Below are 26,842 nucleotides of genomic sequence, written 5' to 3' on the forward strand. Positions count from 1 at the left end.
CCTGCCCTCAAGAGCCCTGCCTTGTGCTCCCTCCCTCCACCTCAGAGCCCCTATTTCGTGGCCTCACGCCATATGGATGGCCTACCTTATCACCTTTCTTCCCCACTAGAACTTCATCTCCATGAGGGTAGCAATTTCACCTGCGTTGTTCGCAGCGATGGGACACCCAGCACCTGGATGGGGTGTCTGTGGGAGTGCAGGTCAAGCTTGGCTTGGCTGAATCTGTCTTGGCAGCTGTCCTGCCTCCGACTTTAAGATGGAAGGAAGTGAGGCTCCAGGGGGCCTCTCAGCTGACTTGGGATAAGGCGGGGCTGGGCTGACTCACATGAAAACCTGCACATCTTAGGGCTTCTCTGCCAGATTTGCTCCAACCCAACTCTCCTCCCGTGGAGACAGACTCAACACCACAACTCAGAGGTGTCCCCACACTTTCTGACATCTAGACCTCAGTGTCCCGTGTGTGCAGTAACTGCTGTATGCAGACATGCCTCTGCCTTTGGATGCATGAACTCGCTGGAGCATCACACCATCTCATTCACACTGTGGGGGTGTCCCAAAGGGATGCCAGATGTTACTTTCCAAACTGAGAGACCCATGATCTCTGCGTCTTCTTACGTGTGAATGCAGCAGGATAACCCGGTTGAGAAACAAATGCTTTCTTGCATTCTCATCTTCCTTCCTCTCTCAGGTCAGTGGTTTTATGTCCTGAAAATGTGGCCCTCCTGTTGTCCCCGACTGTCATGGGGTGGGAGTAGGTCATGCCCTCCGGGGTTTTAAGGCCCGAGAGAATGGCACTCCCTCTCCTGTGGGTTCTGTGGGAGGTGAAGCTTCACTACTTGATACACAGACTCCTCAAACAGGTGGGGCTGCCCACGTGCCTTCAGGAGCTGGGGGACCATTCTGGACACCTGCCCTATGCCAGGCTCCGAGGGAGTGGAGCTGGGTCCCTGGGAGGGACAGCTGGACCATAGGCAACACAGGCCATCTTCTTGGCCCATTTTCTTTCTTTTTTTAAAATAAATTTATTTATTTTATTTTATTTTTGGCTGTGTTGGGTCTTCGTTGCTGCATGCGTGCTTTCTCTAGTTGCGGTGAGCAGGGGCTACTCTTCGTTGCTGTGCACGGGCTTCTCATTGCAGTGGCTTCTCTTGTTGAGGAGCACAGGCTCTAGGCGCATGGACTTCCGTAGTTGTGGCGCACGGGCTCAGTAGTTGTGGCATACGGGCTCTAGAGTGCAGGCTCAGTAGTTGTGGTGCACGGGCTTACTTGCTCCACGACATGTGGGATCTTCCCGGACCAGGGCTCGAACCCGTGTCCCCTGCACTGGCAGACGGATTCTTAGCCACTGTGCCACCAGGGAAGTCCTTGGCCCATTTTCTGGACCACATGAGCCCTGGGTTCCCGTCCAGGCCCCGGGGAGGGGGAAGTCCCCCACCCTGAGGCCCTGGGACAGAGTTTACATTTCCTTCCAAACACAACTTGAATGATGTCTTGAACAAGTAGATTTTTTTCTCTAAAATTTTTTTGACATCCGTATTTCCATCTCCCATGAACACAGTAAATAATATTGATTATCAATGGTTGATTCACAGCGATCCGAGCACTAATTACTGGACGGAGGAATGGACACGCTACACCTGGCCACAGCGAGCAGCTTTCTTCCCACTGTTCCTCGGTGGAGCTCTGTCTGCCCCACAGAGAGTGACAGCAGGGCCCAAGGGGCGCAGCCTGGGTCACCTCCCAGCGCCTGGCCTCCTCACTCAGCCGGGGTGGGGGGTGCTGAGCGGGACTCGCTGGCCTCAGCCAGTATCTCCACCAGGATCCGGGCACGGAAAGAGACTGAAGGATGATCGGGTCTACTGCTTAAAGAGGAGTGCAGAGAAGTTGGTGGACAGTGGTGGTGGCGGGGGGAGGGGAATGAACGTTTATGCTGCCCTCTGTGATTTTCCAGTCCTCACCTCCCTGTCTTCGTGAAACCCTGACATTAAGACCCTCCCTGCCCGGGATCACATTCCTGAAGGCCGGGGCACCAGTCGGCCTCCCCAAGGCCTCCCGCGGCAGGTGATGGGGTGCTGTCCGCAGCCCCGGGTGGGCCACCCTGCTGTCCCTTTTCTCCACCCTCTTGGCACATGACGGAAATAAGGAACCGTGGGCGAATGTAGCATCTTAACTCCTTAAGTTTGGGTTTTTAAAAGGTGTTTTCCAAAATTGGATAGTTAGAGTCAAATAGCACCCTTTGAAAATGCTGGTCTGGAAGGTAAAATGTAAGTGATAAAAAGTAATACGTGATCTATGGGAAAAAATAACAGAAAAGACCTTCCAAAGGAGCAAGGGCTCTTGTTGAGCATGACAAAGCTGGAGGAAAAGGCTGGCACGGTGGACTCCATGCCCTTTACCAGGACTCGAGCTTTAGTTTTCATTTTTTAAAAATATTTATTTATTTATTTGGCTGCATCAGGTCTTAGTTGAGGCATGCAGGATCTTTTGTTGTGGCGTCTGGGCTTCTCTCTAGCTGTGGTGCGTGGGCTCCAGAGCGCGTGGGCTCTGTAGTTGTGGTGCGTGGGCTTAGTTGCCCTGTGGCATGTGGGATCTTAGCTCCCCCACCAGGGATGGAACCCGTGCCCCCTGCATTGGAAGGCATATTCTTAACCACTGGACCGCCAGGGAAGTCCCAGGACTCAGCTTAAATGAGGCAGCAATTACCGGTGCTACTGGCAACACTTGGGGCTGAACTTTGTCAAGGGCTCGGCTGCCGTACCCTTCAAGAGAAATTAGCTCATGAAATTTTTTCTTTCTTAACCTATACCAATTTTCCCTTCTCTATGAATAGTGACTCTTTGGTTTAAAATATCTCATCTGAATTACTCTTAAAGAGTCATCTTTAAAATAACCAGCCTCCAGAGAGAGGGCTTTAAGGTTGTGGGTAATCTAGAGAGGCTGTTTTATGTTTGTCGATCAGTCAAAGACCTGGAGGTAAGACAGAGCCAGGTGTGGGTGTCGGTCTCTGGGTTGCTTTTGGCAGCTGTGCAGCAGCCGAGAAAATGATTCTTCCCTGGTCACAACATCAGATCCAAAACAGTTATCAGGATTGCGGATCCTGTTCTCAAAGCAAACACGCCACGGGTGAGGCCCCTGAGCCCTGCACTGAGACCTGACCGCCAGGTTGCCTCGCACAAGTAAGGCCCCACTAACCACCGTCCCCTCTTTACCTGTGTGGATTTTGTGCCCCCATGGGAGATGCACAGGGGCCTGAGAGGAAGGGCATAGAATCCTCTACATGCATGTCTGAGAAACCCCTGAACATGTGACTGTGCAAAGATTTACAATGCAAATGATTATGAGTGAGAAAGGGGCCGCGCTTCTCAGGAAGAACCAACATCTGTTGCAGAATTTGTTTGGAACTAGTTATTTTATCCTTATGCGCTCCAAAGAAGACAAGTTTTGGTTTGCTCCCTGAATCTCATCCTCATCAGGATGTCAGAGAAACATTAAGGAGAGGGAGGAAACCAAAGTCAAGTTTTATGTTTCCTTAACCTGGAGGCTGGGGTGCCTGTGAGGGTGGGAGTGGGGCTTGGGGAGGGCAGGAGAGGAGCAGCTCCGTAGGGCACGTGCCATCTAACAGCTCAGCCTCACCAGGCCGGCATCCATCTTCTCCAAGTCTTTGCAGACTGGAACACTGAGGCTCAAAGAGGTCACCTAACTTGCCTGTGTCCACAGGAATTGACAGGGTCTCTTATTTCTCTCCAAGCACAGGGTCTTTCTTATCTTTTGTTCCGCACCCAACTGGGGGGCAGGGATTGGATGGGAAAGGAGAGAAGTAAGGCAAAGCAGCCTGGGGTTCTCTTTGTCGGGGGGCTGACCTGGCCAGGCTGTATTAGCGACAAAGGGAACACTCAGGAGATCTGGGCACCACGTAGTCCTCGCCCCACATCCACCGGCGCCAGGCTAGGGCCGGGCAGGGCCCGCAGGCACCGGAGCCCGACAGCGTGTGGAGCCGGATCGCGCATCCCTCTCGCCCCCGCCCCTCCTCCCGACCAGGCAGACCTGCCTGGGGGGTACCTACCCGCCTGCTCCAGAGCCACCATGGTCGCTTGCTCGATCAAGTCTCGCTCCACGAAGCTCCGGAAGTCCTCGCTGTACACGCTCAGGTCCGGCAGCTGGAACGTGTAGATGGGCATCTCCAGTGGGAACTGCTCGCTGCTGCACTCGCTCGCCACGTGGGACCGCGCCAGGGACACGATGGCCGAGCTGGCGTGGGAGATCCCGCGCGAGAGCCGCTTCTCTGCGGGGGTGGGGGGAGGGAGATGAGGGGGGTTGAGAGATGCGGGCCTCTGCATGCACACACAACACATCCCACACGTGTGCACACGACACACACGCACACATGCTCACACACACGTGCATGTACACACGACACACATCCCACATGTGACCATATACACATGACACACCCACCCGTGTGCACACATACACGTGCATGCACACATGACACACGCACGTGTAAACACACATGACACACTCATGCGGCACACATACACATGTACACACACACACACACCACACACAGAGGCACACCCATGGACACCCATACACCCATTACCCCCCGCACAAGCCCTGCCACCCTCCCAGTGTTCTCTGCAGGTCTCCCTCATGCTGGGCTAACGTCACCACAACCTGGCACATGGCACTTAGTCATGAAACCACTTAGAAGGAGGCCAAGGGTAAGTCCACCGCACAAATACTCAGCAACCTTAAAGATCACCAGACTTGCTTCCTGGGTCTTAAGTTACACGGAATTCAGCTCAGCAGAGCTGCCTTCCTCTGGAATGAAATGCTACACGGGGGACTGCCTTTGTTTTTATGCATTTACATTTTTAAAGTGAGAAGCAATCCACTCGGCTTCCTCCACTGAGGCTTGTATTTTAAGATAGGTCACCTTTATTAAAGTTACTCTGGGAGACAGGAGAAGATGGCGGAAGAGTAAGACGCGGAGATCACCTTCCTCCCCACAGATACACCAGAAATACATCTACACATGGAACTGCTCCTATAGAACACCCACTGAATGCTGGCAGAAGACCTCAGACCTCCCAAAAGGCAAGAAACTGCCCACGTATCTGGGTAGGGCAAAAGAAAAAAGAATAAACAGAGACAAAAGAATAGGGGCAGGACCTGCACCAGTGGGAGGGAGCTGTGAAGGAGGAAAGGTTTCCACATACTAGGAAGCCCCTTTGTGGGCGGAGACTGCGGGTGGCGGAGGGGGGAAACTTCGGAGCCGTGGAGGAGAGCGCAGCAACCGGGGTGTGGAGGGCAAAGCAGAGAGATTCCCGCACAGAGGATTGGTGCCGACCAGCACTCACCAGCCCGAGAGGCTTGTCTGCTCGCTCTCCGGGATGGGTGGGGGCTGGGAGCTGAGGCTTGGGCTTCGGAGCTTAGATCCCAGGGAGAGAGGACTGGGGTTGGCTGCGTGACCACAGCCTGAAGGGGGCTAGTGCGCCACGGCTAGCCGGGAGGGAGTCCGGGAAAAGTCTGGAGCTGCCAAAGAGGCAAGAGACTTTTTCTTCCCTCTTTGTTTCCTGGTGCGTGAGGAGAGGGGATTAAGAACACTGCTTAAAGGAGCTCCAGAGACGGGCGCAAGCCGCGGCTAAAAGCACGGACCCCAGAGACGGGCGTGGGACGCTGGGGCTGCTGCTGCCGCCACCAAGAAGCCTGTGTGCAAGCACAGGTCACATCCACACCTCCCCTCCCGAGAGCCTGTGCAGCCCGCCACTGCCAGGGTCCCGTGACCCAGGGACAACTTCCTTGGGAGATCGCATGGCGTGCCTCAGGCTGGTGCAACGTCACGCCGGCCTCTGCCGCCACAGGCTCGCTCCACATCCGTACCCCTCCCTCCCCCCAGCCTGAGTGAGCCAGAGTCCCCGAAGCAGCGGCTCCTTTAACCCCGTCCTGTCTGAGCGAAGAACAGACGCCCTCAGGCGACCTACACACAGAGGCGGGGCCAAATCCAAAGCTGAACCCCGGGAGCTGTGCGAGCAAAGAAGAGAAAGGGAAATTTCTCCCAGCAGCCTCAGAAGCAGTGGATTAAAGCTCCACAATCAACTTGATGTACCCTGCACCTGTGGAATACCTGAATAGATAACGAATCATCCCAAATTGAGGAGGTGGATTTTGGGAGCAAGATAGATTATTTTTTCCCCTTTTCCTCTTTTTGTGAGTGTGTATGTGTATGCTCCTGTGTGAGATTTTGTCTGTATAGCTTTGCTTTCACCATTTGTCCTAGGGTTCTGTCTGTTTTTTTCTTTTTTTTACTTAAAAATTTTTTTTCTTAATAATTATTTTTATTTTAATAACTTTATTTTATTTTATCGTATTTTATTTTATTTTATCCTCTTTCTCTTTCTTTCTTTCTTTCTTTCTTTCTATTTTTTCTCCCTTTTATTCTGAGCCATGTGGAGGACAGGCTCTTAGTGCTCCAGCCGAGTCAGGGCTGTGCCTCTGAGGTGGGAGAGCCAATTTCAGGACACTGGTCCACAAGAGACCTCCCAGCTCCACGTAATATCAAACGGCAAAAATCTCCCAGAGATCTCCATCTCAACACCAACACCCAGCTTCACTCAATGACCAGCAAGCTACAGTGCTGAACACCTTATGCCAAACAACTAGCAAGACAGGAACACAGCCCTGTCCATTAGCAGAGAGGCTGCCTAAAATCATAATAAGGCCACAGACACTCCAAAACACAGCACCAGATGTGGACCTGCCCACCAGAAAGACAAGATCCAGCCACATCCACCAGAACACAGGCACTAGTCCCCTCCACCAGGAAACCTACACAACCCACTGAACCAACCTTAGCCACTGGGGACAGACACCAAAAACAATGGGAACTACGAACCTGTAGCCTGCGAGAAGGAGACCCCACACACAGTAAGATAAGCAAAACGAGAAGACAGAAAAACACACAGCAGATGAAGGAGCAAGGTAAAAACCCACCAGACCTAACAAAAGAAGAGGAAATAGGCAGTCTACCTGAAAAAGAATTCAGAATAATGGTAGTAAAGATGATCCAAAATCTTGGAAATAGAATAGAGAAAATGCAAGAAACATTTAACAAGGACCTAGAAGAACTAAAGAGGAAACAAGCAATGATGAACAACACAATAAATGAAATTAAAAATACTCTAGAAGGGATCAATAGCAGAATAACTGAGGCAGAAGAATGGATAAGTGACCTGGAAGATAAAATAGTGGAAATAACTACTGCAGAGCAGAATAAAGAAAAAAGAATGAAAAGAAATGAAGACAGCCTAAGAGACCTCTAGGACAACAAAAAACGCACCAACATTCGAATTATAGGGGTCCCAGAAGAAGAAGAGAAGAAGAAAGGGACTGAGAAAATTTTTGAGAAGATTATAGTTGAAAACTTCCCTAATATGGTAAAGGAAATAGTTAATCAAGTCCAGGAAGCACAGAGAGTCCCATACAGGATAAATCCAAGGAGAAACACACCAAGGCACATATTAATCAAACTATCAAAAATTAAATACAAAGAAAACATATTAAAAGCAGCAAGGGAAAAACAACAAGTAACACACAGGGAATTCCCGTAAGGTTAACAGCTGATCTTTCAGCAGAAACTCTGCAAGCCAGAAGGGAGTGGCAGGACATATTTAAAGTGATGAAGGAGAAAAACCTACAACCAAGATTACTCTACCCAGCGAGGATCTCATTCAGATTTGATGGAGAATTTAAAACCTTTACAGACAAGCAAAATCTGTGAGAGTTCAGCATCACCAAACCAGCTTTACAACAAATGCTAAAGGAACTTTTCTAGGAAAGAAACACAAGAGAAGGAAAAGACCTACAATAACGAACCCAAAACAATTAAGAAAATGGGAATAGGAACATACATATCGATAATTACCTTAAATGTAAATGGATTAAATGCTCCCACCAATAGACACAGACTGACTGAATGGATACAAAAACAAGACCCATATATATGCTGTCTACAAGACACCCACTTCAGACCTAGGGACACATACAGAATGAAAGTGAGGGGATGGAAAAAGGTATTCCATGTAAATGGAAATCAGAAGAAAGCTGGAGTAGCAAGTCTCAACATAATAAAAGCCATATATGAGAAACCCACAGCCAACATCATCCTCAATAGTGGAAAACTGAAACCATTCCCACTAAGATCAGGAACAAGACAAGGTTGCCCACTTTCACCACTCTTATTCAACATAGTTTTGGAAGTTTTAGCCACAGCAATTAGAGAAGAAAAAGAAATAAAAGGAATCCAAATAGGAAAAGAAGAAGTAAGGCTGTCACTGTTTGCAGATGACATGATACTTACTATACATAGAGAATCCTAAAGATGCTACCAGAAAACTACTAGAGCTAATCAATGAATTTGGTAAAGTAGCAGGATACAAAATTAATGCACAGAAATCTCTGGCATTCATATACACTAGTGGTGAAAAATCTGAAAATGAAATTAAGAAAACACTCCCATTTTCCACTGCAACAAAAAGAATAAAATATCTAGGAATAAACCTACCTAAGAAGACAAAAGACTTGTATGCAGAAAATTATAAGACAGTAATGAAAGAAATTAAAGATGATACAAACAGATGGAGAGACATACCATCTTCTTGGATTGGAAGAATCAACATTGTGAAAATGACTCTACTACCCAAAGCAATCTACAGATTCAATGCAATCCCTATCAAACTACCAATGGCATTTTTCACAGAAGTAGAACAAAAAATTTCACAATTTGTATGGAAACACAAAAGACCCCGAATAGCCAAAGCAATCTTGAGAATGAGAAATGGAGCTGGAGGAATCAGGCTCCCTGACTTCAGACTATACTACAGAGCTACAGTAAACAAGACAGTATGGTACTTGCACAAAAACAGAAATATAGATCAATGGAACAGAATAGAAAGCCCAGAGATAAACCCATGCACATATGGTCACCTTATCTTTGATAAAGGAGGCAGGAATGTACAGTGGAGAAAGGACAGCCTCTTCAATAAGTGGTGCTGGGAAAACTGGACAGGTACATGTAAAAGTATGAAATTAGAACACTCCCTAACACAATACACAAAAATAAACTCAAAGTGGATTAAAGACCTAAATGTAAGGCCAGACACTATCAAGCTCTTAGAGGAAAACAGAGGCAGAACACTCCATGACATAAATCACAGCAAGATCCTTTTTGATCCACCTCCTAGAGAAATGGAAATAAAAACAAAAATAAACAAATGGGACCTAATGAAACTTAAAAGCTTTTGCACAGCAAAGGAAACTATAAACAAGACCAGAAGACAACCCTCAGAATGGGAGAAAATATTTGCAAATGAAGCAACTGACAAAGGATTAATCTCCAAAATTTACAAGCAGCTCACGCAGCTCAATAACAAAAAAACAAAGAACCCAATCCAAAAATGGGCAGAAGACCTAAATAGACACTTCTCCAAAGAAGATATACAGATTGCCAGCAAACACATGAAAGAATGCTCAACATCATTAATCATTAGAGAAATGCAAATCAAAACTACAATGAGATATCATCTCACACCAGTCAGAATGGCCATCATCAAAAAATCTACAAACAATTAATACTGGAGAGGGTGTGAAGAAAAGGGAACACTCTTGCACTGTTGGTGGGAGTGTAAATTGATACAGCCACTATGGAGAACAGTATGGAGGTTCCTTAAAAAACTAAAAATAGAACTACCATACGACCCAGCAATCCCACTACTGGGCATATACCCTGAGAAAACCATAATTCAAAAAGAGTCATGTACCAAAATGTTCATTGCAGCTCTATTTACAACAGCCAGGACATGGAAGCAAGCTAAGTGTCCATCAACAGATGAATGGTAAAGAAGATGTGGCACATATATACAATGGAATATTATCAGCCATAAAAAGAAATGAAATTGAGTGATTTGTAGTGAGGTGGATGGACCTAGAGTCTGTCATACAGTGTGAAGTTAGTCAGAAAGTGAAAAACAAATATTGCATGCTAACACATATATATGGAATCTAAGAAAAAAAAAAAGAAAGGTCATGAAGAACCTAGGGGTAAGACGGGAATAAAGACACAGACCTACTAGAGCATGGACTTGAGGATATGGGGAGGGGGAAGGGTAAGCTGTGACAAAGTGAGAGAGTGGCATGGACATATATACACTACCAAACATAAAATAGATAGCTAGTGGGAAGTAGCCAGATATCACAGGGAGATCAGCTAGGTGGTTTGTGACCACCTGGAGGGGTGGGATAGCGAGGGTGGGAGGGAGGGAGATGCAAGAGGGAAGAGATATGGGAACATATGTATATGTATAACTCATTCACTTTGTTATAAAGCAGAAACTAACACACCATTGTAAAGCAATTATACTCCAATAAAGATGTTAAAAAAAGAAAAAAGTTACTCTGATAAACACATCCTGCACGAAGATTCCCGGGACACAAATATTAAGCCACTACATGCTTCTCTGCCTGGATTTTCTGTTGTTGTGGCAATATCAAAAAATGATGGTCTTATTCTGCACGGTACATCTCAGAGACAGTGTCTGTGTATCAAACGGATTGTTTTGATTCACCTTCAATTTCATTCTGAGATGAATTCAAGGTGTTTAAGTATGTTGTATTTTGAAGAAGGACGAGAAGAAAGAGCAGACCAAACAGGCCATGGGGAAGAGGAGCCGCAGAGCACGTGGGCCAGCCGGTTGTCCTGTGCCTGGTCCAGTTCCCCCAGTGCCGGTCAGAGGAGAACCCATTCCCCTCTGCCCCTCACAAGCCTTGCTGAGGTCACATCTCTTGCTTTCTGGAATGTGGGAAAGTAGGAACTGCCCCATCCTTCAGGACCCGATGGGTTGCTCTAACACCCGAGGTGATGTGAACCCGCACTACTCCCAACAGAGGTAATGTGCTAGGCGGGGTCATCCATACACCTTCTTGGCTTATCAATCAACACCTATTGCCAATTGATGAGGACCTTTGAAACATTGTGACTCACAGTGTTATATGATGCTATTAAGCCGTTCCAAATATTAAATATTTGGCGTCTTCACATGAAGACTTCACATGAAGGGAAAAAGTCTTTTTGAACTAAAAGTGAATTATGTTAAAGATCATATAACAAGAAACATACACTCCTAATTCTAACTCCTCCCAACTACCACGTCCATGAATGCATATATGTAATCACACACACACACACGCATACACAGACACACTCACAAACTGATTCTTTAAACATGAACGCAACAATCCTTCTTTTGGAAGTATAATTAAAATAAATAAAACAGGAATTACCGTGTTCAAAGTTATGCCCCAGAGAAATACAGAGAGCTGTTAAAAAAATAGTGAGGGAATATACAGAATTTCCCAAGCCTTGACAAAACCAACTCAAACATCTATGATTTAGTGTAGCAGAGGGAACTATATTCAATATCCTGTGATGAACTATAATGGAAAAGAATATAAAAAAGATGTATACATATGTATAGCTGAATCACTCTGCTGTATAGCAGTAATTAACACATTATAAATCAACTATATTTCAATTAAAAAATAAATTTAAAAAAGCCAAAACAAAAACAAACAAACAAAAAAACATCTATGATTTAGGCCAGGGGATGTGTATTAACTCTGTTTTCTTATTTTCTGTATTCTTGAGGCTCTGGCATCCAGGGCCTCCGTGAATGGGGAGAGGATTTCCCTACAGAATTAGCCAATTCTTAGAGATAACAAAGGACTCACGCAGGAGCACATCTTTCCTATGCAAACCAACCAACTCAGAGCCCATACTCTGCATCACTTCCTCTATCTGGTTCTTACACTAGCAAGCCGTGTTCCTGCCCTAATTACCCCAGGCCCAGGTGCCAGACAATGAGAGATGGCCCCTATGCCCCAGAGAGTCACAGAAATTACTCAAACTGGCCAGTCCTAAGTCTGTTTACCCTGCCTTATCTTTCCCACAGAAACACAATACAGGCTCCTGCCCTTGTTTTCCTCTGTCCCCTCGGCCTCCTGATCAATGCTGGTGCTTCCCCGTGTGTCCCTTCAGGGTGTGCCATGCCTCCTGTTTCTAGGGAACTGTGAGTATAAGAACCTCTTCCCCTAAGATAGCCATGTCCATGTCTGCGTGTCTCATTATACCTGATTAAAACAAATCCTGGGTATATTTTAAAGCAGGTAGACAAAACTTTTCTAAAAGGGACAAATATAAATATTTTAGGCTTTGTGGGCCATACAATTCTCAGTCACAGCTACTCAACTCTGTCTTTGTAGCATTAAAGCAGCCATAGACAGTGAATAAATAATAAATAAATAAAGCAGCTATAGACAGCAAATAAATAAATAAAGTTTTATGGGTTCCAATAAAACTTTATTGAAAAAACAGGCAGTGGCCAGATTTGGTTCATGAGTCATTGTTACTTATTTAGAATTTAGAATATGGAGGACTTTATTTTCCATTTTAGGGCACTGTGATTTCAGGAAGAATTCAATTAAAGAATATATAGATCTAGTGCAGAAATTACAATTGCTATTTTATTAAAAATACATATGTTTGTTCACAAGGCTCAGTTAATGAAATTATCTTATGATAGAGTTCTCTTTTTTTTCCCCTTAAATAATATCTGATAAAAATCAGATAGCAGCAGGTATCAGTATAAGGCCCTGATTCTGGAATCTGTGTGAAAACAGAGAGAAGGATCCTTCTAGACCCTTCCCTGGAAGGGTGAGATAATGGTTTAGATTGTTTGCCACTCGAAAAGGGCAGGAACTGCCAAGTTGTCAGCTGTCTGGATTTCCACTGCATGAGAGATGTCAGGAGGCGGTCCTGTGTGGTTCTGAAGGAATACACAGTCACAGAAGGCCTGGGGGAAAGACTGAACCAAATGATTAGAAGAGGTGGTTCCATCAGAGTCAGATCTAAGGGCAGAATGAAGGATAACTTAAGAACAATACAACAAGATCGACAAGTCAGTGACCACACCTCAGCACCTTCTTCCTAACCCACCCAGGAAGCCCACAGGAGCAGAACAGTGGGAGTGAGCTGGGTTCCATGGGTGGGGGCTGAGGGCAGGTGTTCTGGCTGTGCCTTTCCTCTCCCCAGCTAGCCCTTGGTGGCTCACTGCCTGAACCATCACCACCACAGTGTGGGCCAGCCCCACCTTGGCTAAAGCCAGCTGGAGGAGCGTCAGGGCAATGCTCATGCTCAGCTGGGACGGGGCACCAACCACAATGGGAACAGGTGGGCTGGCCAGGCCTGGAGCATTCCCTCTTCTCTCCTACACCCCCTGTGAGCTGACAGTTAGAATAGAAGGTGGTAGCCCCTGCAAATTAGCAATTTCTAGAACAAATGAGCTGAGAGGTTCCCTAAGGAATAAAGCCAACTGTGGGGAAGAGAGCCAGTGGAGAACATTTTGAGCCCATATTAAAGCATTTAGAACTTGCCAACTTGAGTGTGCTTCCCCCCATGCTCTCATTCACAGGAAGGCAAACCAGAGACTATGCCTTTGTCCCTTTCCCCTGATACCACGAGCTAAGATGGCTGGTAACTGCAAGGTGCTGTGTGTTCACAGGGAAAACTTAGGAAACATCTGAGCAGTGCAAACACAGTTACAGAAAGTCCACAAAGTACCCGGGGCTGGAATGCACAAGGAGGACATGATTTTAAAGTAAGCCTAGTAGATGGGACTTCCCTGGCGGTCCAATGGTTAAGACTTTACCTTCCAATGCAGGGGGTGCGGGTTCAAGCCCTGGTCAGGGAGCTAAGATCCCACATGCCTCATGGCCAAAAAACCAAAACGTAAGACAGAAGCAATATTGTAACAAATTCAATAAAGACTTTAAAAAAAATAAAATAAGCCTAGTAAATATGTTCAAAGAGAGAGAATATGAGAATGTGAAGTAGTAATAATAATGAGAAAGGCTAATTTGGAATGAAATAATGTGAATGCTGATTAACAGAATGGATTCATGTGAAGAATAAATTAGGATGTTAGAAGAGCAAGTCAAGGAAATCTCTTAGAAGATGTGAAATTAAGATGCAAGAAGATAATGGAGGAATGGAATGGTTTTAAAGGAAAATAATTTGGACCCAGAATTCTTATTCCACTAAACAAAAATTTAAGTATGTAATGTAAACTCCTTTAGGTACCGACAGCGTTAGGAGGTTGATCATGCGAAAATTCTTTTAGAAAATAGTCTTTGAAAAATTATTCTTTCAGCAAAAGATAAATGTGAGTAAATAAAGAAGTTGATTGTCGTCTAAACAAGCAACAAAAAGAAACTAAATATGTTTGAGGGCACATGGAGGCAGGAGGGAGAAGATAAAAACAAAGACACATGTCTTTTTCAGGGTAAAATATAGTTGTTGATAAGTTTTAAAAATTAATAAGGAGAGAACCTAGATATAGGTTTTAATAGAACAGGGGTAAGTATTACATAAGGAGAATGTATAACTTTCAAACCAGTTGAAAAATTTAATTAGCCAGAAAAGATAGAAAAGGAGAAAGATACATACAAAAAGCATGGTGAATAAAACACACAACATAAAGCAGCACAGATACAACAATAATAAAAATAAAGTAAGTGGATTAAGTCCACTGCTTAAAAGACAGAGACTCTTGGATTGGATAATAAAATAATACCTGATGATAAATTACTTCCAGGAATCACATTTGATATAAAAGGATGAGGAAAGGTTGAAATAATGGCTGAAAAAATGTTATTCCAAATATGAACCAACAGAAAGGCAGAGTAGAGGTTTAACGTAAACTAAAACAGATTTAAAGATAAAAACAGGGACTTCCCTGGTGGTCCAGTGGTATAGAATCCGCCTTCCAATGCAGGGGACATGGGTTCAATCCTTGGTTGGGGAACAAAGATCCCATATGCTGCGGGGCAACTAAGCCCGCACACCACAACTACTGAGCTCATGCACCTCAGTTAGAGCCCACATGCCTCAAAGTACAGAGCCCACGTGCTCTGGAGCCTGCATGCTACAACTAGAGAAGAGAAAACCCCCACACCACAACTAGAGAGAAGCCTGCTTGCCACAACGAAGAGCCTGCATGCTGCAACTAAGACTCAATGCAGCCAAAAATAAAAATAAATAAATAAATAAATAAAGATAAAAACAATTATGTGGGACAAAGAGACACTCTATATATTGGTAACAAAGCATATTAGAGCCAGATGACCTAACAGTTATGGATACATATGCACCTACCAATACAGCCCCAAAGCATAGTGGAAAGGATGAAGCTAAGAGAAGAAACAGGTAATGAGTATTAAACTTTCTAACTTAAGTGTGGCTTTTCTAGACAACAGAGTAAGCATAGAAGAATAATCCAAGATAGAGATTCCAATGTAGCTTGAATAATAAGGCTGAGCTAACAGAAACAGACAACATTGACTCACAACAGTTTGGGAGGGTTGACCTAATGCAATAGGAGAAGTGGAATTCATTGTGTAAATATTAAGAGGAATATTAAATTATTTCAGATCCTATGATTATATATTTAGAAAGCCCAAGATATTCTCTGAGAACAAACAATTAGTATTAATAAGAGAACTTATGTAATGACTGGATAAAAGATAAATATACAAAAAGTAAGTTGCTTTTCTCTGTGCCTAAACTCTTAACAGAATGTGAATAAATGCAGTGGTATATGCAATGTTCTTGAATGGAAAAACAATATTAAAATATGCTAATTATTCCTAAAATAAAATAAAAATCCAATCCAATTCCAATCAGAATTCCAATTTTAAGGTTACTATGGCAGAATAAATATCCAAAAATAGTGAAAAAGTTTTGGAAAAGAACAGCAATAAAGGAACTTGCCTTTGCAGACAGTAATACTATATGAAACTACAAGAGTCAAGTGTAACAGGCTGGGTGGGCACTCAAACAGACAGAGTCCAGAAACAGAGCCAAATGCATTTTGGGGAAGTTAATGTACAACAAAGTTGGCATTTTAGTTCAGTGGGAAAGGAATGCTTTACTCAATAAATGTGCTAGAATACCTCATTCTCAATCCAGAGAAGCAAAACTAGATCCTTAGCTATTATTCGTAAAAATTTCAAATTGATTATAAGACCTAAGAGCAAAATTTAAAAACAAATATAGGAACATATGCTAGTAACTTTGCACTCCAGGAGAACTTCTAAAGTGAAAAAGGACACCCATTAGCCATGAATGTATAGTAACATAAACATTCTGTAAGGCAGAATACTCTGTGAAGAGTCATAAGGCAAATAATATAGTGGGATGTATATATAGACATGTGTATGCATATATATATATATACAAAATGTTTGTAGTCTTCATTATAAAGAATGCTACAAATTGATAAGAAAAATGCAAACAAATCAATAGAAAAATGGGCAAAGTATGTGAACAAGCATGTCACAGAAGGGGAAATCCAACTGGCTAACAAGCAAATGACAAGATGAAAGTTAAAATACACAATTTTTTGCCCTTCGGAGTAGAAAAACAATGTAAAACCATCATGAGAACACCCAGTCCTGGCAAGAATGAAGGGAAACACCCATTTTCACACACGGCGAACAGAAATGTGTTTAGGAACGAAGTCTTGAAGTTATTAAATTAAAAAACACGTGTTGGCACAGCAAATCCACCTTGGAAATGCCAACCTATAGCAATAACAGCACTAGTACATACAAATTACAGGTATAAAGTTTATTTTAGCAGTGCCTATAGTGTCAAAAACCACCACCAACAACAAAATCCAAGAAAAAACAGAATCACAATGAACAGGCATGGTTTAAAAATGATCGTATGCTGTGGAATAAAATAGAGAGAATATTTGTGATTTATTGTTCAATGAAACAAGCACTCTGCCAAGTGCATTATGTGCATTCGACTCTGATGTGTTTGCACTTTGAACAAGCAAAGTAAGAAGGACCAGAGAAGACAGAACAAGCTGGGGCCACTGGTCAGTCTCCCTGAGGTTTGGGAGGTGTGGAGAAGAAAACTCTTATGTTGCTTTCATAGATCTTTGCATTGTTTCCTTTGTTACAATGAGCTTTTCTCATTTCTGTAATTAAGACATGGAAAACGAAGCACATGGGATGATGAACATCAATCTTGAACAGGTTTGGAGGCTTCTATGCTACTCGGGAAATAATTGCAGGGAGCAGAGATGTTGGGTCTGGAAAAACCAGGACTCCAGGAGGAATGTGGGGTCCCAGAGAAGTGGACACACTCTCCTGTTTTTCTCAGGCGGGAACGGAAGCTGTAAAGGAGTATGAGGTGTGGTGCTCAGAGAGCCCCATCTGCCTGCAGCTGGGAGGCGATGACCTCGCCCTTCTGTGTACCCCCAGCCCCCTTGCAAGCCAGGGCATGCTGGCCGGGGAGCTGGTGCGGGGCGGGTCCCTCAGCCAGTACCTTGGGCGATGTCGTCCTGCCTGGGTGGGCAGGGCCGCTCGGCCGTGTGCGCAGGTGGGGGGTGCTCTCGCTCAGGCTGCTTGGGGCACCTGCCCTCGTTGAACACAGGCGGCAGGTTGGCTGTGTGCACCTGTCGGAGCTGCTCATAGTCACTCAGAGCGGCCGTCAGGTCCCAGTTTTTGCCTGGAGACAAGAGATGACAAGACATTACAATACTGATGCATGGTCACATTTTAGGAAAGAATCACGGAAAGAAGGGTCTCTGTTAGCACGTGTTCACTCATGAACTCCCCACCAGTAGTTCTCATTTTTCTTTTTGTTCTTTTCTGTTTTTGGTTTTTCACTCAATGTTTTTTAGTATACTCACAGAGTTGTGCAACCATCCACACTATATGATCCCAGAACACTTTTCATTACCCTGAAAAGAAACTTTTTTAAAAAATTGAAATATAGTTGATTACAATGCTTCAGGTGTATAGCAAAGAGATTCAGTTATACATACACATACATAGATCTATTCTTTTCTAGATTCTTTTCCATTATAAGTTATTACAAGATATTGAATATAGTTCCCTGTGCTATACAGTAGGCCCTTGTAGTTTTAGTTCTCAGTTTTCGAAGGAGTAAAATGGCCTGATGCGTACTCTCTAAGAGTGGAATTTCTCACCCATGCCTGAGATCCATCCCTCTGAAGTACGTGATGTACCTACGGTAGTACATCACGTAGTATCTAAGGATGCTGGCCTTAGATTCACACACCCTGCAGAACATTCCACGCCTCTGAAAGCCAAGTCATAGAGCTTAATTTCCAAGGGGAGCAAAACATTGGGTGCAAAAAAAAAAAAAAAAAAGAAATGGAAAAGAAGTTCCCAGTGGGGAAAAAAAAAGGAATGAAAAGAATTCTCGTGTTTTCTTTGGGCTTTTGCTCAGTATTTCACCTTTTTCTTGAAGCTTAGCTTGGAGAGGGCAGAGGCTCCATGGGGCTCGCTGTGTGGGAGCCTCGGTGGGAGGCGACATCAGAGCTCAGGTGCTGAACTGGGTGAGACTCCAGGAGGGACAGCTGTGCCCGTCCCAGGTAGTGCTCAGCAGGGCTGGGTGCTGGGGGTTCACAGCACGAGGGGGAGCTCATGGGGGGCTGGACTCAGTGTGGAGGCTCTAATCCCTGACTCTAAGACTTGGTGGACTTCTAACAGAAGGAAGGAGGTGGCACACACCACATCCGATTCCATTAGGCAACCATGTGCTTCTTAAAGATTTTTTTTTTGATATGGACCACTTTTTAAAGTCTTTATTGAATTTGTTCCAGTTTTGCTTCTGTTTTATGTTTTGGTTTTTTGGCCAGGAGGCACATGGGATCTTAGCTCCCTGACCAAGGATTGAACCCACATCCCCTGCATTGGAAGACGAAGTCTTAACCATTGGACCCCCAGGGAAGTCCCAACCATGTGCTTTTTAAAGGCAAAGAATTAAAAGCTTAGCTCTAATTTTAAAGAGCGAATAAAATCTTATCCTCTACTGATTAACTTCAAATTGCATAATTCACTATATCAACTAACGATACGATGAATTATGCGGTGTAGACAACAGAATGAGGCTTTGAATGTCTAAAATAATATCTGAACATCTTCCTCTGATCTTTCTACTTTTTTCTGCTGCAGACTTGATACTATCAATCAGAATGTTTAAATTCTATCACACGGACATGTACAATTTTGTTGTTGTTGTTGTTTTTTTGCGGTTCGCGGGCCTCTCACTGTTGTGGCCTCTCCCGTTGTGGAGCACAGGCTCTGGACGTGCAGGCTCAGTGGCCATGGCTCACGGGCCCAGCCGCTCCGTGGCACGTGGGATCTTCCCGGATCGGGGCACGAACCCGTGTCCCCTGCATCGGCAGGCGGACCCCCAACCACTGTGCCACCAGGGAAGCCCGACATGTACAATTTAATCTCATTTCTTTCCTCCACAGTCAGCTAACAAAGACACCACTGAAGCATCTTTGCACATCTCAGTGGGGAAGAAAAGGAAGCGAAACCATCTGGGTTATTCAACAAAACCCTAGCAGGGTCTGGGGGCACTTTTGTAAGTGGTGACAGGTGGGGACATGGGTGGAATGCAGCCCCGCTACTGTTAGTAGTTGTATCGTGCAACATGGCGGTGATGAGAGAGTCGTTTTAGGGGAACCGGTTGAAGCAGAAATGCAAGCATACACTTTCACTCTTACACGCGACTAACAATCACAGTGTACACACACTGCCTGTGTGATCGCAAACGCACTTTCGAGTCTAAGTGCTTGTGTCTATCAAATGGGCATCCTTGTTCCAGGGTCCAGTCCAAGAAGGGCAAGACAAGGCCCTGCCTTAGGGACATTATTCCTTAGCAGGGGCGATGACCTGGGTGGGCACCTTGCCCTAAAGTAGGGCCAAGGGTGGCAAGTGCCCCGGGGAGGGCCAAACCTGTGTCCGGGAGGAAGGTCAAGGAGAGGGGAGGTGGAGGAGAGGTACCCGGATTGCAATCCTATCACGAAATGCGAACACGTTAAATACGGGAGTGTGTATTAGCAATGACACCAGCCCCACGAATCCTGGCTGTGAAAGAGCCCACATGGAGCACCCAGGTGTAGCCGGGGGAGTCATCATCCCCGAGCCCCACAAGGAGCAGGCACCGTCCTGGCTCCTCACAAACAGAAAGTGAGGCTTGGAGGATTGCTACACCATAGTATTTGCATATGAACCCTCCATTCTGGATCTGTCCACCAATCTGCATCTCCCCTGCAGGGCTTCCATGGACATAAGACCCAGTCCTGGCAGAATTGTGGTCCCCCAGCTCCTGCTGTCAACAGCCAGCCCACTGTGCTTCTCCCACCAACTGGAAAGAGCCTGTCCTGCTGTTCCTGTCTGTTCCCAACAGGAGACCCTTTCAGAGCCCCCTGATCCACTTTCCATCACAGGTGATCAGGCCCGAGTATGAAGGCAGGACCACAGTGCTCATGCGTGGCTTCTGTGGACCAGAACTCCAGGGTGGGGGTGTGTTCCCACCGTGTGCCTCTGTTAGAGCATCAGCTGGGCAACGCTGAGAAGCACATGTCCAGCCATCAGCAAAGGCCAGTCCGCTCTGCTCTCCCACCCGGGGACCTCTCACTCGCTGACTTTTCCCACTTGCTCTTGCCTACATTGTCTTCTCCCATCACTGCCCTGGGCTCCTGTTCACTTTGCTACACACCTGCCCGTATCCTTAACCAGCAAGCATCCTGGTTCTAACCTGGGCCGCACCTCTTAGCAAACAGGGATCCAGTGTCAGGTGAGAGCGAAGATGGAGGAGGGGGCGGCACTGTCCACAAAACCCAGCTCCCCAATGATCCCCAAATGCTTGATTTCAGATTTTAGAGAACTCCTCAAGGATCCAGGACTCCAGGGTCTGTGCACTTGGAAAGGGTCCAAGAGGCCACTGAGAGGGAAGCAAGCAAGATGGAAGGAAGACAGACGCACTCATCAGATGTTTAGGGGGTCGGAGCCCCTCAAGATCTGCTTCCTGCTCTGCACAGTCCCAAAGACTGCAGCTCAGGACAACCAGGAATGCCAGTGGTGACTGACAGACGCGTGGACAGGGGATGCCCCAGGGATGAGCTTGACACTGGCGGGTTGTACAGGTTGTATCTAAAAGCAGGAAATCTAGAGGAGAGGGACAGGAGTGGGCCCCTGGTGGCCTGGGAGCTCAGAGAGGATACATTTCAAGATCCCCTTTCATCTTCTCCACTGTAAGTCTTGGAGAGTCCCAACAGGTGTCGCATGGAGGGAGGATGAGGTGGAAGGGCACAGGGGCCCACCATGGTGACACCACCACAGTGATGCAATGGGCTGAGGCCAGACGTAATCCTTAGCCGGGTGATTGGGGTGGCCACAGGCTGTGAGCCCTGAAGCCAGCACACTCATTAGAGGGGGGAATCGGTCCAGCAGAGCAGTAAAGAGCTCAGGCTTTGGGCCTGGCCCTACCTCCCGGCTACTTCTGTGACAGTGAATACAGAATACCAACACGTGAAACCTTGGGTTACATTTCTGAACAACTGGGATAATAAAATCCACCTAATGAAAATTCCTAGGAGGAGTAAGTGAGACGAGCAGACTACATTTGTAAAGTTCTTAGCACACGGAAAGCTCTTAGTGTTACTACCATTCATGATAAGTTTTCACTTATGCCTAACTTCCATCACTTATGCTTGAGATCCAGCTGGTAAGTGACAGAACTGAGATTCAAATCCAGGTCTGTCTTGATCAGAACCTAAGCTTTTGGGGCTACAGTTCCTTTGAACCTGACCTTGTTTTGGGCATCACGGCTCCTGGCTGCTGACCACCCTTGAAACCTCCCTCTCCTGTGGCCGGCCATCATGACTCTATAACAGGACTTGCCCTACTTCCCAGATCCCTCCATCCCCACCTTGACACTGTTTTCACCTGCTGGGTCCTTGCTCTGTTCCCCACAGATTCACATGTACCATGTGAAATTCTCATTCAGGTGTCACTTGTGCCATCTCCCAAACACCAGCAAGCCACCAGGCTGCTGGGAGGAAACCAGAAGGCCTCTCTCCAACATGACATCTTAATAAACCCCTTTCCTATGACTCTAAACACTCCATGTCCCCTTTTCTGACTGCTTTGCTTTTCCCTGTCCTTAAAGCACATGGATTTCCTCCACTTTTCTTCTTGTTTTTCTTTTCTTATCTTAATGTATAATATATTCTCTTTTGAAGATTAAGTCCATCTCTATGGGAATAATCATAAATCTAGTTACAGTTTGTATCCTAAGCTTCAAGGCCAAATGTTCAAAGATGGCAGATGCTAGTCAACTATCCAATCTCTATTCCTGTCTGATTCTATATGCACAGAATCCTAATTTATTTGCAAGAGCAATTTGCACAGTTAGAAATACTCATTTTTCTCCTGCAGCCGACCTGAGGGTTTCCAGTGATGTTCCAACAGTATTTCTCCAAGGACAGTATTTCTGGTAGGACAGTATCACTGTCTGGAAGACCTCAAGGAGATGGAGACAGTTGCCTGATAAATGTTTCCTTCCAGGTGCTGCCTCAGTTTGTTATTGTCACATACAGCAGGTGACTGGGGTACCAGCAGGTACAGGTTTTACCCTCTAGCACAGTTTACTGGTGATGTGCTTGTGCTCTAAACTTTTAATTCATTTTATTTTTTATTGTCTTAAGAGGAACATCAAACAGGGTCTGATCTCAGGTTAAACAACTTATTTTGTTTTGTCTCTAAAGCTTCACATCCATTAAGGAAAATGATAAAGCAGAGATATATGAACCCACAGGAAGATGTGAAACAGGAACTGACTAAACTCAGGGAAAAAAGAAAAGAAAAGAGTTAATTTCAGAGATGAAGTCCAGTTATAAGGGACCAGACAGACAGAAAACAAGTACAGATAGCATAGTAAGGACCATAAAAATGAAAATTAGTAAAGTGAGCAAAATGAAATAGAAATAAAGAAACAAAGAGTTACAGGGAAATGGTACATAGAGATTATAGGCGAAGGAAATGCCACGTACACGTCACTGGAGTCCAAAGTAAGAAATCTAAAACAATGGAAAAGAAAAAATAATTTAAAAACTATGATTAAAAGAGAAATTTTTTTTTTTTTTTTACCATATGGAGGTACTTTATTATTCCCTTATAATCAGGCAAGGTCAACAAACTGATATGCTAACTAAATTTGTAAAATGCTGTGGTAATAAAGTTTCACGAAATTTTAAGACAAGGAAGAGCGTTTGTCACATGAAACCACATCACATTGGACAGGCACTGTGGTTCACATTCTGTGTGCTTGTGATTCCCTCTTCTGCTGATTTTCAAAAAGAGAAATTAAAAAAATACATGGTACCATGCATATATATTCTGCTTTATCTCATCATTTCAGAAAAAATTATTTGCACACAAATGTAAATACTAAAACAATTTAAAACATACAGTCTCCTCAATATCCTTTCATTAATTAAGAAGAAACAAAAATGGATAGCCATCATAGAGTGATCTTGGGTATCCAATCAGGGAAAAGTGGAGGAAAATCAGGAGCAGAGGAGATGGTAGTTTTTGGAGAGAAATCTAAGACCAGCAATCACAGATTTAGCCTTTCAAAAGAGAGAACTTCTGACATAAATACTTGATCCTATACACTGAAAGGGCACATTGTATATAAGGAAACTGTCCTAGTATAATCAATACAATGACATAGCCTTATAATATTATGATGTTTTGAAGATAAAGAGAATTATTTGAATATTTCAGCAAAAAGGAAAAACAATCAGGCTGGTAACATACTTCTTGGCAGCCAAATTCAATGCCTGAAGATAATGGGACGCATTTACAAGATACTGAAGGAAGTAAAGAAGTGCGAGTTAAGAAATGTTTATACCCATATAGGCCATTCCTTCATGGATAAAGGCTACAGACAAATCATTTAAAACAGGTCTGAGTTCAGGAAATATTAGTCAAATGGATCTTTCTTGAGAAAACTACTAGAAGATGAGTTCCAGCCAATCAAGAATGAATGGAAAAAAAAAAGAATGAATGGAGGTTTGGCAAAGGGAAATTGAGGCAGCAGTAAATGTATTTAACTGTACAGCTAAGTAAAAGCAAAAGTACAGATACAAATGACAGAAGAGAACATTCTGCAAAAACAAAAATGGTAGAAAGGGGCTTCCCTGGTGGCTCAGTGGTTGAGAGTCCACCTGCCGATGCAGGGGACATGGGTTCATGCCCTGGTCCGGGAAGATCCCACATGCCACAGAGTGGCTAGGCCTGTGAGCCATGGCTGCTGAGCCTGCGCGTCCGGAGCCTGTGCTCTGCAATGGGAGAGGCCACAACAGTGAGAGGCCCGCGTACCACAAAAAAGAAAAAAAAAAAAGGTAGAAAGTAGAAAGTAAAGTCCACTTACAGTTGCTTCGGCTGTACTACATGGGAGTACAAAATAGTACTTAAAGTGAGCAGATCAAATATAAATATGTGAACATACATAATAGTACAAAGGAAAACACTAGAAACATGTGAACAACGTACTACTAACTAAACTGGATGGTAGAAGAGAGAGAGGGAGGAGGAAGAAGATATAAACTAGTTTCATTGAGGCAGATCATTGGAACCAACTATAAGAAAAAGGGAAAGAGGATAGTACATCAAGGTAGCAGTTTTAAAAGTAACCACTAGACAAAAATATAACTTTTAAAAATGAAAAGCTAATGGATTCCATTGATCTATATGTCTGTTTTTGTGCCAGTACCATACCATTTTGATGACTGGCTTTGTAGTATGGCCTGAAGTCAGGGAGCATGCCACCTCCATCTCTGTTCTTCTTTCTTAAGATTGTTTTGGCTATTTGGGGTCCTTTGTGTTTCCATACAAAGTTAAAAATTTTTTGTTCTTGTTCTGTGAAAAATGCCATTGGTAAGTTGATAGGGATTGCATTGAATCTGTAGATTGCCTTGGGGAGTATGGTCATTTTAACAATATTGATTTTTCCAATCCAAGAACATGGTATATATTTCCATCTGTTTGTGTCATCTTCAATTGCTTTCATCAGTGTCTTATAGTTTTCATAGCACAGGTCTTTTGTCTCCTTAGGTAAGTTCATTCCTAGGTATTTTTTTTATGTAATGGTAAATGGTATTGTTTCCTTAATTTTTATTTCTGACCTTTTGTTGTTAGTGTATAGAAATGCAAAAAATTTATGTGTATTAATTTTGTATCTAGCAACTTAACCGAATTCATTGATGAGCTCTAGTAGCTTTCTGGTAGCATCTTTTTCTATGTATAGCATCATGTCATCTTCAAACAGTAACAGTTTTACTTCTTCTTTTCCAATTTGGATTCCTTTTATTTCTTTTTCTTCTCTGATTGCTATGGCTAGGATGTCCAAAGCCCAGAAATAAACACACGCACTTATGGTCAATTAATCTATGGCAAAGGAGGCAAGAAACAAGGGAGAAAAGACAGTCTCTTCAATAAGTGATGCTAGGAAAACTAGACAGCTACATGTAAAAAAAATGAGATTAGAACATTCTCTAGCACCATATACAAAAATAAACTCAAAATGGATTAAAGACCTAAATGTAAGACCGGATAATATAAAACTCCTAGAGGAAAACCTAGGCAGAACACTCTTTGACATAAATCTCAGCAATATTTTTTTGGATCCATCCCCTAGAGTAACAGAAATAAAACCAAAAATAAACAAGTGGGATCAAATTAAACTTAAAATCTTTTTCACAGCAAAGGAAACAATAAACAAAACAAAAAGACAACCTATGGAATGGGAGAAAATATTTGCAAATGATGTGACTGACAAGGGCTTAATTTCCAAATTACACAAATAGCTCATACAACTTAATATTAAAAAAAACCCAATCAAAAAATGGCAGAAGAGGCATAAGCCTCTTAGATAGCCTCATCCACCAGAGGGCAGACAGCAGAAGCAAGAAGAACTACAATCCTGTAGCCTGTGGAACAAAAACCACATTCACAGAAAGATAGACAAGATGAAAAGGCAGAGGGCTATGTACCAGATGAAGGAACAAGATACAACCCCAGAATAACAACTAGATGTAGTGGATATAGGCAACCTTCAAGAAAAAGAATTCAGAATAATGATAATGAAGGTGATCCAGGACCTTGGGAAAAGAATGGAGGGAAGGATCAAGAAGGTGCAAGAAATGTTTAACAAAGACCTAGAAGAATTAAAGAACAAACAAACAGATATGAACAATAAAATAACTGAAATGAAAAAAACACTAGAAGGAATCAATAGCAGAATAACTGAGGCAGAAGAACGGATAAGTGACCTGGAAGACAGAATGGTGGAATTCATTGCTGTGGAACAGAATAAAGAAAAAAGAATGAAAAGAAATGAAGACAGCCTAAGAGACCTCTGGGACAGCATTAAATGCAACAACATTCGCATTATTGGGGTCCAAGAAGGAGAAGAGAGAGAGAAAGGACCAGAGAAAATATGTGAGGAGATTAGAGTCGAAAATTTCCCTAACATGGGAAAGGAAATAGTTACCCAAGTCGAGGAAGCACAGAGAGTCCAATACAGGATAAACCCAAGGAGAAACATGCTGAGACACACAGCAATCAAATAGGCAAAAATTAAAGACAAAGAAAAATTATTGAAAGCAGCAAGGGAAAAATGACAAATTATATACAAGGGAACTCCCATAAGGTTAACAGCTGATTTCTCAGCAGAAGCTCTACAAGCCAGAAGGGAGTGGCATGATATAAGTAAAGTGATGAAAGGGAAGAACCTACAACCAAGATTACTCTAAACGGCAAGGATCTCATTCAGATTTGATGGAGAAATCAAAAGCTTTACAGACAAGCAAAGGCTAAGAGAATTCAGCAC

General features: G+C 44.0%; 1 protein-coding gene across 2 annotated transcripts in view; it reads right to left on the bottom strand.

Annotated features, from left to right (window-relative positions):
- Nucleotides 1-26,842, bottom strand: part of OTUD7A (OTU deubiquitinase 7A) — a gene marked incomplete at its 5' end in the record, with an annotated part of 167,020 nt that overhangs the window by 83,676 nt on the left and 56,502 nt on the right. For both annotated transcript variants that reach the window (XM_079699885.1, XM_079699886.1), the window contains 2 exons: nucleotides 4,064-4,282; nucleotides 17,447-17,629. In XM_079699885.1, the coding sequence (XP_079556011.1) occupies nucleotides 4,064-4,282; nucleotides 17,447-17,629 (402 nt within the window). The remainder of the gene's footprint in view (nucleotides 1-4,063; nucleotides 4,283-17,446; nucleotides 17,630-26,842) is intronic.

Source organism: Hyperoodon ampullatus (genome assembly GCF_949752795.1).
Source record: "Hyperoodon ampullatus genome assembly, chromosome: 3".
NCBI classification, from domain to species: domain Eukaryota; kingdom Metazoa; phylum Chordata; class Mammalia; order Artiodactyla; family Ziphiidae; genus Hyperoodon; species Hyperoodon ampullatus.